This window comes from Grus americana, chromosome 3, assembly GCF_028858705.1.
Source record: "Grus americana isolate bGruAme1 chromosome 3, bGruAme1.mat, whole genome shotgun sequence".
In the NCBI taxonomy this organism is placed as follows: domain Eukaryota; kingdom Metazoa; phylum Chordata; class Aves; order Gruiformes; family Gruidae; genus Grus; species Grus americana.
Window position 1 is genome coordinate 99,311,919 of NC_072854.1, and position 15,691 is coordinate 99,327,609.

At 39.7% G+C, this 15,691-nt stretch overlaps 1 protein-coding gene across 2 annotated transcripts in view; it reads right to left on the reverse strand.

Moving 5' to 3' along the window:
- Nucleotides 1-15,691, reverse strand: part of EML4 (EMAP like 4) — a 165,360-nt gene that overhangs the window by 125,801 nt on the left and 23,868 nt on the right. Inside the window, exon 1 of one of the 2 annotated variants that reach the window (XM_054819789.1) lies at nt 1,188-1,292. The exons of the other annotated variant lie outside the window; for it this stretch is intronic. Coding sequence (XP_054675764.1) covers nt 1,188-1,212 — 25 coding nt within the window. The 5' untranslated portion in view covers nt 1,213-1,292. Of the gene's footprint in view, nt 1-1,187; nt 1,293-15,691 lie in introns of those variants that run through there. 2 annotated transcript variants of the gene reach the window in all.

Sequence of the window (15,691 nt, forward strand, 5' to 3'; positions counted from 1 at the left end):
CACATTGTACTCAGCGTGGTGACATACTTAAAGGTAACTCACCTCAGAGCAAGATCACAAACTATTTTCCACGAGGATTTTGAGCAGCTGTCTCAAAATCTGGCAGTAAATCAGGGCAGTACGAAGACGAGACATAGCTGAACACAGTGACAAACAAACTACAGAGGCTCCACACACCACTACTATCGGTTCTTCACGGGTCAATTGTAAAAAGACTGCTTTCTTTATTTATATCTGTTGTAAACAAGGATTCGACCCCTGGCATCGCCTCTGGCCAGAGTGGAGTATTAACAATGCACTGAAGGCTCTCCAAGACCACGGCTCTTGATTTCAGCCTTCTGCGTTCAGCAAACATTCAAAAAGGATGCTTAAAGCACTTAGGGGCTTGACAAAGATTAGCGTTTGCATCCGAGGGGCAAATTTCAGAAGTCGCAGTATAAAACTTCAGTGTTTGATAATTAAAAGCCGCCCGTGTATGCACGCGCATAAATATGGACGGCTCCAGGCTGAAACGGATGGCTCTGCTTTTGAAATGCTGATCCTTCAGGACTCGATTTCAAAACTCGGGAAATAACTGGGTTTCCCCCAAAGCAATTAAAACAGCTAATTTGTAATTACATGCTCACTTTCAGTTTGATAATGGTGAGAAGTGACACTAATCAGAGACCCAGTCCTGCGCTCATTGGAGCATGTACCAGCACAGGAACAGAGGTCCAGCAAAGGCAAAGGGACCAACTCAGCAGCTCAGTGCGTTAATAGTGAGATATGTTTCAGAACTGTGATTGCTGTCCAAAAACTATTAATTTTGAAGGAATTCCTACAAATCCATAATTACAGAAAAGCAAATCCTTGTCATAAAGCAGCGCAAACTATATTCACGCAGTCCTAGAGGGAGCACTTTCAGCAGCACGGCTCATTAGAAAGCTATTCTTGCATTAAACACCAATACCAAAGACAAATGTTAATGCAATACCCCGGAGCCACGCTGAAAATTGTATTGCGGCAGCGAAGGCGTACCTACTTAATTTGATCCAGTATCCTGGCGCAACGGAAGGCGATCAGAGCCCAGCGATGGCATTCTGCGTTGTTCTTCAGAGATCACGAATAGCTCATTACGAAATCCTGTTCTACAAAACCCACACCATCTATACCATTCATCACTTACGAATATTAAGCGTTATCCTTACCACAGTGATTGGGAAGAGAATCCATTTATCCTTCTGCCGTCCAGTTACCTTAACAGAGAACTACTGCCAACCTCAACAGTACTTGCTGGTGCTTTTCCTTCTGAAACTCCGCGTTTCTTTAGCACAGCTCCATTGCGAAAGGAAGAAAGAAAACTGCCTCAGACGTTTTGCTGGAAAAGGAATATAGCTATGAACAAAGGTTAAAACTGAAAACTTGAAACTGCTTAGCCGAGGTGTGGCTGCTGAAACCTGACATAGTTGCGTCACCAAGATTTTACTTTGGCAAACACGGCTTCCTGAATTCAAACAAATCTTAGACAGAACTATCTTTTGTTCCAGCAATAAGCAATTATTGCACAGACGTGCTTTCAAGGTCACTAGCGGGAAGAGTAAACTACACCAGGATGTGTCAGTCATAAGTAATGTTTTAAAAAACTTAACACCAAGCAATACGTATTTAAAGCCTTCCACGCTTAGCAGGATGCAAAGTGCTCACTTCCTTCCAACTGACCACAAATAATCATGAACAAAAAGATCCATAAAAAAAGCAATAAATATTTCAGAGGTTCATATTCTCCTCCATTACGCCTCATTCTTAAGATTCTTTACAACCAAAATTATTTTTTTATTACTCTGGCATAGTAAAACAAAATTAAATGCCTCGTTTTAATGATTTTTGTAGCATAAAATGCTGCCTTCAAAACAATTTTAAGAAGGGAAGAAAAAGGTACTAACCAGCGACTTTGTTCTCCTTTATATTAGGAACTGTAATCCAAATGCATATTTGGAAAAGAAGCATTTTCATATTTGTTAATGTTAGGCTTATATAACCTGTATCAATATTCTCCTTAAAAATTGAAGAGCACTTCAATTACAAGTATTGTTGTATTTACGTTAATAAAAACATTTACATTTAACAAATGCAAAGTCAAAAGCTGCAACCATTCCTAGAAACGCCACTTATTCTTTTCAGGAGTGCAATAAATACATTCAGATTACTATTGACAAAAACAGGCATTAAAAAAAAAAACAAATCACGAAGAAAAGCCAGTTTTTAAAACAGACATGATAGAGAAGAGTATTAAAAAAACAAGCACAAATACTTTAGAAGAGATAGAAAGCACTCTTCTTAAGGATTTAAAACAACTTCTATTAAGAATAAGGAGGATGATCATCCCACGTTTCTCTGGCAGACAGGTTTTACACCTTTCTTGAAATCAGCTGATGATGCCTGACGTTAAATACAAGATATCGAACTAGACAGACCACAGGACGTTCTCATACTGAAGGTCATCAGGTGTGTGGGAACTACTACTATGGGCTTTCCTACACAATTGTTAAAAACAGCAGTTTCTTTTAATTCACCTGTGTGTTCCACCTTCAGTTCCCATGAACCGAATACTGCCAACTGAACACTGAGCGATAATGAAGAAAACGATGTGATTGCTATATTTTTCTTTGCCTTTGACAAATGCACGAGTTGTCACGTCTACCACTTCAGTACATTTAACCGTACTTCAGGATGCGCCGCTACACTTCAGCTTTACCGTCCTTCCGAATATACAACGCTAGCCAAACATTACAGGAGCAGCTTTGGCAAAACACCGCTCACCAGTGGTTACTGGATTTAAAAATGCTTTCAAAGCACCTAACAGGAAAATCATACTTGAAGATCTCACTGAGCGCACAGAGCTGAAGAAAACAAATTTGAACTGTTAGATTTACTGCCTTCGGTGAACGTGCTCTCTCTCAATGCGCATACACACATGAGCAATGATTAACTCTCATAATTCTATGCAAACAGTCATAAAAGGTGGGTAGGTTTTTTCCCCAAGCAGAAAAGTTAAAGTTAAGCACCTTCCTTTCGTAAGCCTCAGAAACATGTATTGAGATAACACTTTGACATGCGGCCTCCTCACGCCCCAGAAAGTACTTTACATCCATAACATACAGACTTCGAAGCGTGAGGTTTCTACTTGAACACAGCTGCACAAGCAATTCACGTATCATAGATTTACACACACATACCTCGGTAAAAAAAAAATGTACCAAATCCAGTATAAATGCAGTAGGCACGTAAACTGCTTTGCGGATGTGCTCTGTAACACATAGTGAATGAGAGAATACTTGCTAAGTGCATTACAAAGTTTAAAGCCCCTCCAAAAAAATATTTCATTTCATTTGATGCTTACTAATGGCAATTGGTTAGGACTTAACCTGACCATCAAAAGAAAAGGTTATTTCATAATCACAAACTGTGGAGTTTCCTGTGCCGCAAGATGGGGGCATGGCCACCAGCTGCCATCTGCACTAGATTAGATGGGTCTCCAGCATGATTTGCTGAAATACCCATGTCCTACAAATTCAGCTTATAATTTCTACATCATATTTTGAAACTGCACAACAGATCTCAGAAATAATCTCAAGGAATGACGAGAAGATCCAACACGCCCAACCTTACATCAACTAACATATTGTCTTTAGTAAGAGAAGAAAGAAGTCAAATCAAATTCTTCACTGTGAGGATGGTGAGGCACTGGAACAGGCTGCCCAGAGAGGTTGTGGATGCCCCCTCCCTGGAAGTGTTCAAGGCCAGGTTGGATGGGGCTTAGGGCAATGTGGTCTAGTGGAGGGTGTCCCTGCCCATGGCAGGGGGGTTGGAACTAGATGGTCTTTGAGGTCCCTTCCAACCCAAATCACTCTGTAATTCTAGAAGTTGTATTTGACAACTTCAAGACCGACTCTATCGCACCAGCCTATGCTCAGCCCTCAGATTTTTCTGTGCGTATCTGAGATGGAAATTCATGTGCTACAGGGCAGATCTCAACTCCTCACAAGTCTTTTCCCTGGTGACAGCAGTGGCTGCAAAGTAGCCGGAATTGGGCAGATGAAGGCAACGTGGCTTCAGCAGTCACGAGGTGCATGGAAGCACTGCTAACGCAGTTCAGTTCCGAGTCAGAACAATTCCCATTTAACTCTATATTCACATAGCTAAAGCCCACGACATATCCATAGATGCTACAGCCTTGTATGAACTTCCTAAAAGTAGGAGAGAAGATACTCATATGTCTGTAAGAAAAGTTGTTCCTGATGATTTTCCCAAGCAAAAGTTGAGCAACGTACAAATCAAAGCATTTGATTTTTGGGTTTTGTTTTGTTGTTTTGTTTTTTTTTTTTGAAAAAGGAAGTAAACAAATGTTCCTCCCATCTCAGGAGGACCTGACGCACACTGAGGTCACGAGTTGCCCATGTGATAGGGCTGTACTTGAGAAAAAAAAAATATTTTCAATACAGTGAAACTTCTGGTGAATCTAAGTTACACCACGTTTCTAGAAAATGGCCAGCATTTGCTTCTCCATTTACGTTAATAACACATTCAGAGATGCTTTCTTCTGGAAGGGAGAAAAAAAAAACCCTCCCACAACTCTGAAATGCGCTTATGCCCAAAACCATGATAATTCTACACTTTACTAAAAATTGTTTATTTACTATAACACCTCCTACTTGCTACTTATACAAATGTCTGAATCATCTCAATTCTTGGGAGAGTTCTCAGCTTCAGTAGCCTCCGAAGGAGATGTGTTTTTCAATGTAAACACTAATTCTGTGAGAACAAGGATAAGGAAAAAAGAGTGGGTGGGAGTATTTCCTTTTCCTGGATTTAGTTTCGCTGAGTGTTCATTGTTCACAGGAGATACTCTACCTTTCCATTGTCTCATACACTTTCCCCACCCCTTTTTTTTGATCCCTTGGAGACGAGCACGAAGATAAAGCAAACTACTTTCTTCCACATACTTAAAATTTGGTTGCCCGATTCCAGACTTAGAATCTACATCAAGGTCCTCTTTTACCGGTAAACTCATGTTTGTCCTGCCCCTTCCTTCACAAATTAGGACAGTAATTAAGCCTCTTGTAAACCCTCTTAGTCCACATGCTGTCCTTGTCTCCTTGTTGCTCACTCATCCTGCTTCATCACGTTACTCTGTATTTTCTCATAAACCTGCCTAGTCTTAACCAAATTAAATAACTGACTGTTCTGATGCAATTTTTGTCATTTCACTATGATGCTCGCACTGACAGTAAAATGCACGTGCTTGGAAGAGAGTAACCCTGTCATCCCTAAATGCTACCAGAATTCTTTGGCATATCCAACCGGTCACGACAGTTTGCTGTGCTTTAATGCACCAGCTTGAGCATCTTTTTATTTAACATCCTAAAGCCTCACAGTAATTCATTCTTATTAACAAGACAAAAAAACCAAAACCCCCACAGAAGTGGAGTACTTACCACCGGTCTCACCTGGTTTTTTCCTTTAACTATATATCGGAGAAGGAACTAGTTCACTTGCTTCCTATTTCTGTAAGGTGACACATTACAAAGTAGACCATCTGCTTCATAGACTTACCACCCTTCTGATTTCCTTCCCATACGTTTTGTCTGATGTATTTTATGGCTTTCGGTATTGGTTTCACTAGGGTTGAATTCCCCTTTTCTGAAGGGCCTCTGTTGACTCAACCTTGGTGTACCACTCATCTTCCTGCTTCCCTTTTGTCTCTCTCTGCTTTTTTTTTTCCCCTCCAGACATACGTATCCTTTCTGAGACCAGGCATTACTTAAACTTTTATGACCTAAATTCAATTATTCAAATTTCTTTGCTTCCCAACTTAAGATTATTGATGGCACACTTCTGTGTGAAGGGGTAGGAGGGCAGGAATTAAATCCTTCCTCCACAAATTCACTGGGCTTGTTTTGGGCATGGCGTTAGTTATCAGGTCAGGATTACCACTTTAGCAGTACTCTTGCATATTATGTTTAGAAAAAGTATCTAGAACAACCTCTCATATGTAAAAAAAGACAAATATCATGGCTTAGTTTCCTTTGTCGGTCACAAAGATTTTTAAAACATTTTTGACTCAGAGCTAATCTGCTTTCACTTTAAATAAGGGGAGGAAGATCGTTCTAAAATGTTAATTGATTTCTTTTTAATCACAGCTGGCATGTCTAAGTTTAAATAATTATGACTGATGTAGCAGAACTTGGCCAACCCCAATCAGCTGCCTCTGTACTTACTGCATTTAAAAGGCAAGCATTCAAAACTGCGGGAACCTGTTAAAGCACGTTGCGCAGTTTAGCTCATCTTTCCAGATCAGTAAGTACTACCGAAATCCAGTAAATACCTCTTAATGCAGAATTGTATAATTCTTATACTGACAAAAAAAAAAAACCATCGTTCCCCCATACTAACATAAGCAACACAGAATAGCAAAACACAAAAACGAAAAGTGTCGTTCAAGAGTAAGAGATTTAAAATGCTACAGCTAGCCAGAATCAAGTGTGAGAAAATGTTCCATTTACCATAAGGAAAAAAAAAAGAAGAAAAAAGAAAAAGAAAAAAAAAACCTCTCAGGTACACAACTCTAATTGTATCTCTGATATAATCTGTATCAGTAATTAGTTAAGGCTGGGAACGTTCATTGTGTAGACAGAGGCTATTTATTTATTTTTAAAAGACCTTGCACTGTATGTAAAAAATAGAGGTAAATAGCAATGAGCTCATGATTAAGCCTCTTATAATTTGATGTAAAATTCAAACCACAAAAATCAAATGTTCATTTATATATATTTAATTTTAACTCTAGACTAGTAAAGTTCATCAGAATATCAATAGATAATTAGGTACTGTATCATTTCTACTCCACACATCTTTATGGATTATTTTTAACACAGCAGTACTTTAATACAGTTTAACAGAATACTGATTGTAACTTCAGACTCCCATATGTGATCATATCCATAAACCTTTCATTATTTAGAGACAAAAATCAATTTTGCACTTTTAAGTCTACTCCATGAACTACACTCAAGTTCAAATTTCGGTTCAAGTAGAGGAAAATAATTATTATAAAATAGTCTCAATTTATTGTCTCAATTCACTTTGTTAGACACTTCAGAGTGTTGTATTACAAAAGCACAGACGTGTCAGCTCTTTATGCAAGTTTTGGAAGCATATACACATCTTCCTTAAGAAAAAAAAAAAAACAAAACACCCAAACAAAAAACCCAACTTACTCAGGATAAGTTTCTTTTTAATATTTTAGAGGGCAAAGACCTTCTGTTTCATGCCTACCTATTCCCTGGTTAGGAGATCATGAATAAACCACCTGGGTAAAAGTGCATTTTTCTGTACCATGCCTCCTCTGTAGTAGTATTACAATTGTACTCGAAAACATTTTATTCAGCTTCTTCATATTTCTCTCCCAAGTTAAATGTAATCCTGCTTTTTCAAGCACACATACTCTACAATTCTGTACCTCCCCAACAAAATAACGTACAGTACAGACTATCACTACTATCCACTGATGCTTTTTAAATGTAATCCTATACTGCAACATGTGTTTGCAGGGATTTTTTTTTCCAACAAACCGGTCAAGTCAGATGGGTTTAGATATTTGTAGGCTATATGTTATTTCCACTGCTGTCATCCCAAGAAATGCCAGATGAAGATGACAGCAATAAGCACTGGACAGACACAAGGACGCGGGGCGCTTACAGGTTCAGTTTAGAGTCTGGTTTAGAAGAAACGGGAGAAGCAGCGGGGTGAGCAGCGGCGTAGCACACTACACAAAGTCCAACTGAGGGGACGGATGCCTCGGAAGGAAAATACCCGCTTGGAAACAGCACACGCGAACTTGTGGAAGTGACTAGCTTAACAGATAGCAAGTACATTTTCATTGCTGCTTCTTCTTAACAATGCCATTATTTTTACTTTTACACCTTAAAAAAAAAAAAAAAAAAACAAACACAGTGAGAAATAGAGCAGAAAATAAATAGAAGTCTCAAACATTGGAGGTGCCAGTTCATTTATGGAAGTTTTACTTTAATCTCACATCTCCAAGCTAAGCTTTAAACATGTAGGTCAATAGCTACTTAGCCTACTGGAACAACCATTTATGCTTTTTCTTTAAATATCAACCACACTGAAGCAAAACACAAAACTCACCAAAGCAGAGAACAAAAATATTATTCTACAACTAAGGCACAACAGAAGAGAGGAATGTGTAGTTCTTTCCACCTCTGTGGAAGTTGTACAAGATATTTCATACTACACTCCTTTAGTCAACTTCGGAGCAAGTAATCTATAATCAGTATTTGAGGAAGGATGCATTTATTGCTGAATCTCCAGGAGCTGCAATCAAGAGATTGTGGCTCTGGCACACAGAATTAGAGACATACGATTTCAGATCAGTCCTGTTAACAGCAAGTTAAAATAAAAAAAAAACCCAAACTCAACAGTGAGTCATTCCATCAAATGGGTTCATTTTGCTCCACTGATATTAGAAGATATTAGAAGCTGTACTTCAGTATTGACTCGAACATCAACAAATGCAACATCTGTTCAACTTCAGAAAGTTACAATAACATCTATTTTACAAGTTCTCTCTTCCCTAAGCAGCAAGCTGAGGGTTAGAAGTACTTTAGTGTCAAAGTGATCTCCCCCATCCTGTACCTAATTCCTTAATGTTTTTTTTTTGTCCTGCCCTGCAAACAGACGATAAGACTGCATCATTTCCAAAGCAAGCAATACAATAAGCCTTGACTTCCCAGAACTCCAAAACTGCCAACACACCCGTATATGATTTTACTTGCAAAAAACCCAACAAAAAAAAAACCAACCCTACCAACTGCCCTGCACACCCATTCACAAAAACCCTTTTCACATTACACATCCGTCCTCCACCTCTTTTCCCTGCAGAACAAAGAAACCAAGGAAAGTACATCAACACCTGACAACCTTTGCAGAAAGCACTTAGTAATTAGACCAGAGCTCATGCCAAATTAATCACATTCAAAATATGAATATATTTTAGTTAAAGCTAACACTACCTCTTCTCTTCCACGTAAACAAACCATTAGCCTTTTCATTCAGTGACAAACTGCAAACAAACTTGTTTCAACCCGAGACATTTGAAGTCACATCTCACTTGCACCATTTGAAAATATTTACAGATTCTTCTTTCCCTTCCTCTTAGTGCAATTTAATCTGCACCTGAAGTGCAGATCCTCCTGAATTTAGAAGAATGCATAAAAATGGATGAGTTATAAAACAACCTGAATGATAAACCCAGCTTTCTCCACGTGAACTATGTACATGGAGGGAAGGGAGTGTTCAAAGAAGTTAAACTTGTCAATAGTCTTCAGAGAACCAGCTGAAGGAGACGTGTTCTTGCACAATATGTTATTTTAAGCTTGCTGAAAACTGATGCAACACACAAATGTGCATCTTCCTTCATTATTTTTAGCACGGGGATCCACCACCCTGCTGCCCCAAGCTACACTAAGGGAATATTAAAATAATCTTCCAGTAAGGAAGAATTCTGCGTTCTTACTAGACAGGATAATTACCACTGCCCTTACAGTACGTGCTAATTGTACTTGGCTACAGATGGTTAAACAAATACATTCAGGGACTCGCCATCTGACTTGCAAGCCACAGAGTGAAATTCGTGTTTTATAAATATTTAACTGGAAGTAAAAACGGTAAGACTTATCGTAGCTGTCACAGCTTCACACAACTGAATCAATTAACAATGGAAGACCTTAAGACAATACGGATATGGGAAGCTTGCGATTACTCACAAAAACCTAACTGGAACAGACTGCAACGCAATTTCCCAGCTCCTGGAGCAAGTGCCCGTTTGATCTGACCAAATCCCGCCAACGACGAGGAAGAAGCTGTCGGTCCCTGCCAGCAAGTTGTTTTAAACACCTGCCTGCACCTGGGGGAAAGGAGAAAAGGCAGCAGCGACAAGGGGAGCAGAGGGAAGGAGCAAACCCCAGTGCATCCCCAAGGGAGATTTCCACTTCTTCAGTTCTCGTGCTACCAAGTATAAATTGCAGTCTGAATTTTATTTATGTGTATACAGGTATATACACACAGAGAGTGGACCAAACTTCAGTCAGCACTTTAAATCTGCAAGGGGAAGCAAAAACATTCAGGAAAGCAGGGGGAACTTCTGTATTTTTTTTTGCTTCGTGGTAAAAGCGACTGACCTGTCAAAGGAGATGAATCTTGGGGACTGATCATTTAGAAGTCAATGAACAGATTTCTTAAATAGCCTTTAATTTCAGCTCCAACCTTGTTTTTAATTCCATTTATTCTTTCATTTTAACTCTAGCTATGCCCCTATTTCTTCTGATGATTTCTGGGCATCCCTTGATGTAATCCACTGAAACAAAGAAAACCATTTTTTTCCATTATAGGCTTTCTGCCCCCTGCAGAAATGAAGTTTCTGCTTCCTGCTCTACCACGATGATCACTGAATGTAAAACGTAATGCAGTTATGGACTGAAGAGCAACTCCAGATCTGCTGCATCCATACAACAGAAAATCCCAAGAGCTCCTGCGTTACAGAATCGGCTTTAGGCCGTCTCGGATAAGACTACTGCGTAACAGGAAAGTAGCAAATCTCAGTTCCAAAACAACACACAAACTTTTCCTTTCTGTTTCAGCAATTCATAACAAAGACAAGGTCAAAATTCATATTATACTCATCACCAGCTTTCTTCCTGGCAAGGTATTATAGTCTGATGGTTTTGGAGCTCAAGTGCTTTAGTTAGAATCCACTGCCTTTTACCTGCTGAAACCACAGACTTCACTGAAATTATGCAAAGCTTTGAATTTCAAACAAACAAAAAAATCTTATCTACAAGAACAACACCAGCTACTAAAAACCAGCAAACAGAAAGCTACATCACAGCCTCAAAAAAAAAGAGTCATACATAATCAGAACCATGTGTCGAAGGCTCAGTATCCTGTGAGATACTGGGGTGGTTTTGGAGGATCACAATAAAAGCTTCTAGCAATTCTCTTTCTCAAAACCGCTAAGATTTAAACCTATTGAATTGACAAAAACAGTACAATATTTATACTGTGTTGTTTATTACGTCAAGGAGAAAAAAAAAAATCAAAGAGATTAGTGAAAGAGCAAAATTTTAACATCATTATGTGATAACGTGGCTCTACATAGTATCACATGCACAAGCTACAAGCATATTTTCACATCTAAATTGGTTTTTGATTAAAGACCTCTATTTAGCACAAATGTGATGCTGTCAGTAAAAAAAAAAATAAGCTCTCAACAGAGCCCTCTTAACTATATTTCTGTCTTTAAAAAAAATAATGCATAAACCCCCGAGGGCAAACCAATAAAGTTTCTTCCTCTGGAATCTCTTACAAAGCTGTGCACTGAAAAATTGTGAATTTTGGATCCTGCTGCCACCGTTGGTTCATGCAGTCAAACTACTCTCAACCCCACTAGCTCCATCCAACAAACTTCCAGATCAGGGTCAGATTTTTAGCACAATTTTTTTAATGCTTATTTCTAACAGCACAAAAGACAAATTAACCGAAAGCCCAACAGGAGTTTTCCTCCAACTGATGCAGCTGCAAAGTAATGACTAGATTACTAGTAATTATTAGAATAGCAATTATATTCTCTCAAAATAACTTGATTTTAAAACTTCAATCAGATTGAGAGACCAAGACGTTTTAAACACCGTTATGAATGCAAATCAAGGGTTATACCCAGGGGCACATGTACCTGATGATCAATAGAACTGCTTAAAAGTTTGGAGAAGACCACTAACTGACTTGTGTCAGAAACTTGAAGATCGTACACGATCTTGACTAAGTCCCTACAAAGACCAGGATCCCCAGTGATTATATATAGTGAAAACAGAATAAACAATTTCTGCCTGCGGCACCGTAAGGCAAAGTCCCAACCGTACACGTGCTTTCCCATCTCAAAACCCTGCCCCATTTCCCCCAGCACCAAAGTCCTCTCTTGCTGCAAGAGCAGTTAAAAGTGAAGTCTCCAGCCAATACACCTCGCTGCCCAATTCCACATTCAACCACAGCAAGATGAGCTTCAGGCAACATGTAGCAAGGGGAAAAAAAACCCAAACAAAAACCAAAACTCACTCACCTTCCACTACCAACAATGAAAAGAAATAATTTTTAAAAAGTCGTACATCTTCTATTAGGTAAAGTAGGCTGCAAATCGATAGCTCTCACTTTTTCCCTGTATTTGAGAGCACATTATTTTTAGGAGAGTGACTACTCCTCAAGGCACGGTGAACAGGCTTTTACTCAAAACTTGAAGGCACTCTCTTTATTATGAGTACTCCTGCTGGCATCAATCTACACAGCCAGCACCTTAAGCAATAGATCAGGATTTTATTCTGTGCTTCCAGCAAACTCAAGTGTTTAACAGTAAAAGGTCAATGCATCTCCAGCCTCCTTTATATTTGGCAAATCAATATCTCTAGTACCATGCACAGCTGTATAAATTCATACCTGGAATGGAATTTTTTCCAAATTCATTGTGAGAATTGTTAGGATTTGGGTTTTTTTTTTTTTAAAGAAAAGAAAGCTATTTGGAGAGAAAGCATTACACAGTTTTATTATAACTTTTGAACAAATTGTATCAACACTTAGGACAAAAAATTCATATGCAACTTTTCAGTAACAATTTTTGCTCATTTCCAGAACACTAGTTCTGATCTCTGCCACAAATTTTCTTTTGTAGGTGATGTTATGACCAATAAATTTGATAATGCAAGTCAGTTGTGGCATAATGAAAATGAATGTTTATTCATCAAGATGCCTCATAGAAGAGAATTTCCATAGATCCATCTAATTCATCTACCAAACGCCGGTGCACTTGCAAAGTCAACATACTTGTGTATCTTCTGACAATCAAAGCTGCTTGGCGTAGTTAAAAGGCATTCAAATACACCTTTGTTGTTATGCAAACTTTTCCAAGTCCAAATCAAACAGAAAAAAAAAAGGAAAAAATGTTTAAGTAATAATGGATCCAGTGAGGTTAGCAAAACGCACGTACTAAGGCACGATGGCAAGATTTCCCTCAATTATGCACATCTGTGTGTGTGTATGTTTGAAATACAAGATGCTCGTTGGAACGCACGTGCCCGTCACTGCGGCAGGTTGCGGTGGGCACCGGTCAGTTTGCTGAGGAGAGGAGGGGGATGGAGAGGGAGGTGTCAAGGAGAGCGAGCAGAGGCAGAGGTCTAAAATCCCTGCAATCAACACAGCACAGGACTTTCATCCAAATCTTCCCTTAAAAAAGGACTGTTGGACTGAAGTCTTCCAGTGTTAGGCTGCTGTGCAAGGTTGGAAACCCTGCCTCTGCCCCGAGAGCGTTTGCCCCGATTCGCAACTCCATTCCTCACGTTCATTTGGTGGGAAAACGCTCCATGAAGCTCACGTATATCAGTTGTTCCCGAGCTGGAGACATGCTCTCCCATCCCCGTTTTCTCCCTAGCAAGTTCACAGCTCCATGGAGTTCAGCTGTGACTCCCTGACACCCACTGAGGATGTCTTGTTGTGTGGGAAAACAATCCCCCAGCACCATGCCTCAGTCAAGCCCCGCTCATGGTCACATTGTGCTGCTCGGATGAGCCCAAGTGTTTCAGGACAGCCAAACTCATAGACCTTGGGGTTATCCAAACCAAACCCAAGTTTGTTTTCAGATGAAGAATAATTTACAAAACAAATTCTGATTAACAATAATTTGACACCACCTCTGGAAAAAGATTCTCCCAACTCTTAAAGAAAAAAAAAAAACCAACCAACCAAGTGCCTGATTATTGCCTTCTGGGTGGCAGCTAGACACATGTCCAGTTTGGAGTCCCCTAGTACAGTGGAGATTGACCAACTGGAGAAAGCCCAGTGGAGGGCCATTAAGATGGTAAGGAGCACATGACGTACGAGCAGGGACTGCGAGAACTGGGATCCAGCTCTACTCTTTCCTACCTTAGGGGGGCAGGGGCCATAGAGAAGAGCACACCAAACCCTTTTCAGAGATGTGCAGGGAAGGGGCATGCAGGAGGCAACCATCACAAGTTGCAACAAGGAAAACTCCAACTCGGTAACCTGTTTTAGCTCTTAACCATTCTCAATGAGGATTTTTTTTTTTCCTTTGTACCCAAAGTTGTACTCTTTCCATCCTTGGAGATATTCAAAACTCAGCTGAAGCAAGACCCCAAGTAACACGATCTGTCTTTGAAGCCAGCGCTGCCGGGGCTGGGGGGTGTTGGACCAGATGACCTCCAGAGGTTCCAACCTACATTTTTCAGTGATTCTACGATCTATTCTAGGAGGGCATGCTTGGTATAGGATTACAAATGTAATATAGCAGCAAGCCAAAAGGCACTGCCAGCCAAAATGCAAAACCAGAAGATCTACTCTATGGTCTTTTGACATACCCTTGTGAGCAGATGCTCCACAATGCTGGGTCAAAACTCATGGGGAAGGGCAGGGGGAAGAAAAAAATAATCCAGAAATACAAACACGTTTTTTCTGACCTATCTGTACATAAGGACCTGTACCTTATATACAGCAGACCATACATTTTGTGGCTTGCCCTTGAGCAACAGGCACAGGTAGCACAGATGCTGGTAGTACAGCCTTGACTTGAAGGGGAGCAAACATCTGGGATGAAAGGTAAGTGTTATGAAATGGAAATTTTCTTTTTTAAGATTCCCTCCACTGTTTTACTCTCACTAGATCCTACTCTGAAGTCACAATCCAATGACTGATTTATCAATGTGCTTGAACAAATCCTGATGTCACTTATTAAATACATACGTATCACCCATTTTGTCTCAGAGGTACTTCACAGCAGAACATCTTGAGAAAAACATGGCGAAGAAACTTGTTTGTTTAAATAGAATCATCCAATAGCTAGCCAAAGTCACAATAAAAAAAATCTGTAACAAACAGCCCAGGGAAAATAGATGTTCTATAACACAGCTGATACAACAACCTTTCCTCCAATATAAATGTTCTCCTGGTGTCTCACAGAGACAGTACCGCTGCGTTTGGGAGTTGAGAGCACTGGATAGGCTGGGTCAGAACTCAGCTGATGTTAATTAACAGAACCCCACCAAAGAGAGCGGATCTGGCCTGCTGTCCTCTTGTTTGCACGTGTTGAAAAAACTTCGGTAAAGTCTGTTGTGATAACTTTGATTTATGTTACTGGACAGTCCTCACGACAAAGACTGCTAAGGAGAACAGGGTAAGAGGTTGGACCTTTCAATGTCTGATAGTTTAAGTCGGGAGCGGAATGGAAATATACCACCTTGTCGAAGGATGTGAAACCAGTCTACTGTAGACATAGACTATATAAGTCATTATTGCTTTTTGCTAATAAATATAATTAAGATACTGTGTGTCTAAAGTCCATGTTAGCATTAAGAGACTAACTGAAATTTACTACGTAGACTGGAATCTGGCCATAATTTAGGTTTCCTAACAAAGTGAAACAAGTAAGAGGAACCTACGCTGGTGAAAAATTTAGGTGCCAGCAGAACCTGAAGACGAGAGCCAGTAATAAGCCGGCTCTCACACACTCTGATCTTCCTGCAATTACACGCCCACACCTTATCTATGCTATTGAAAGTGATATTTTCATTTTAAAACT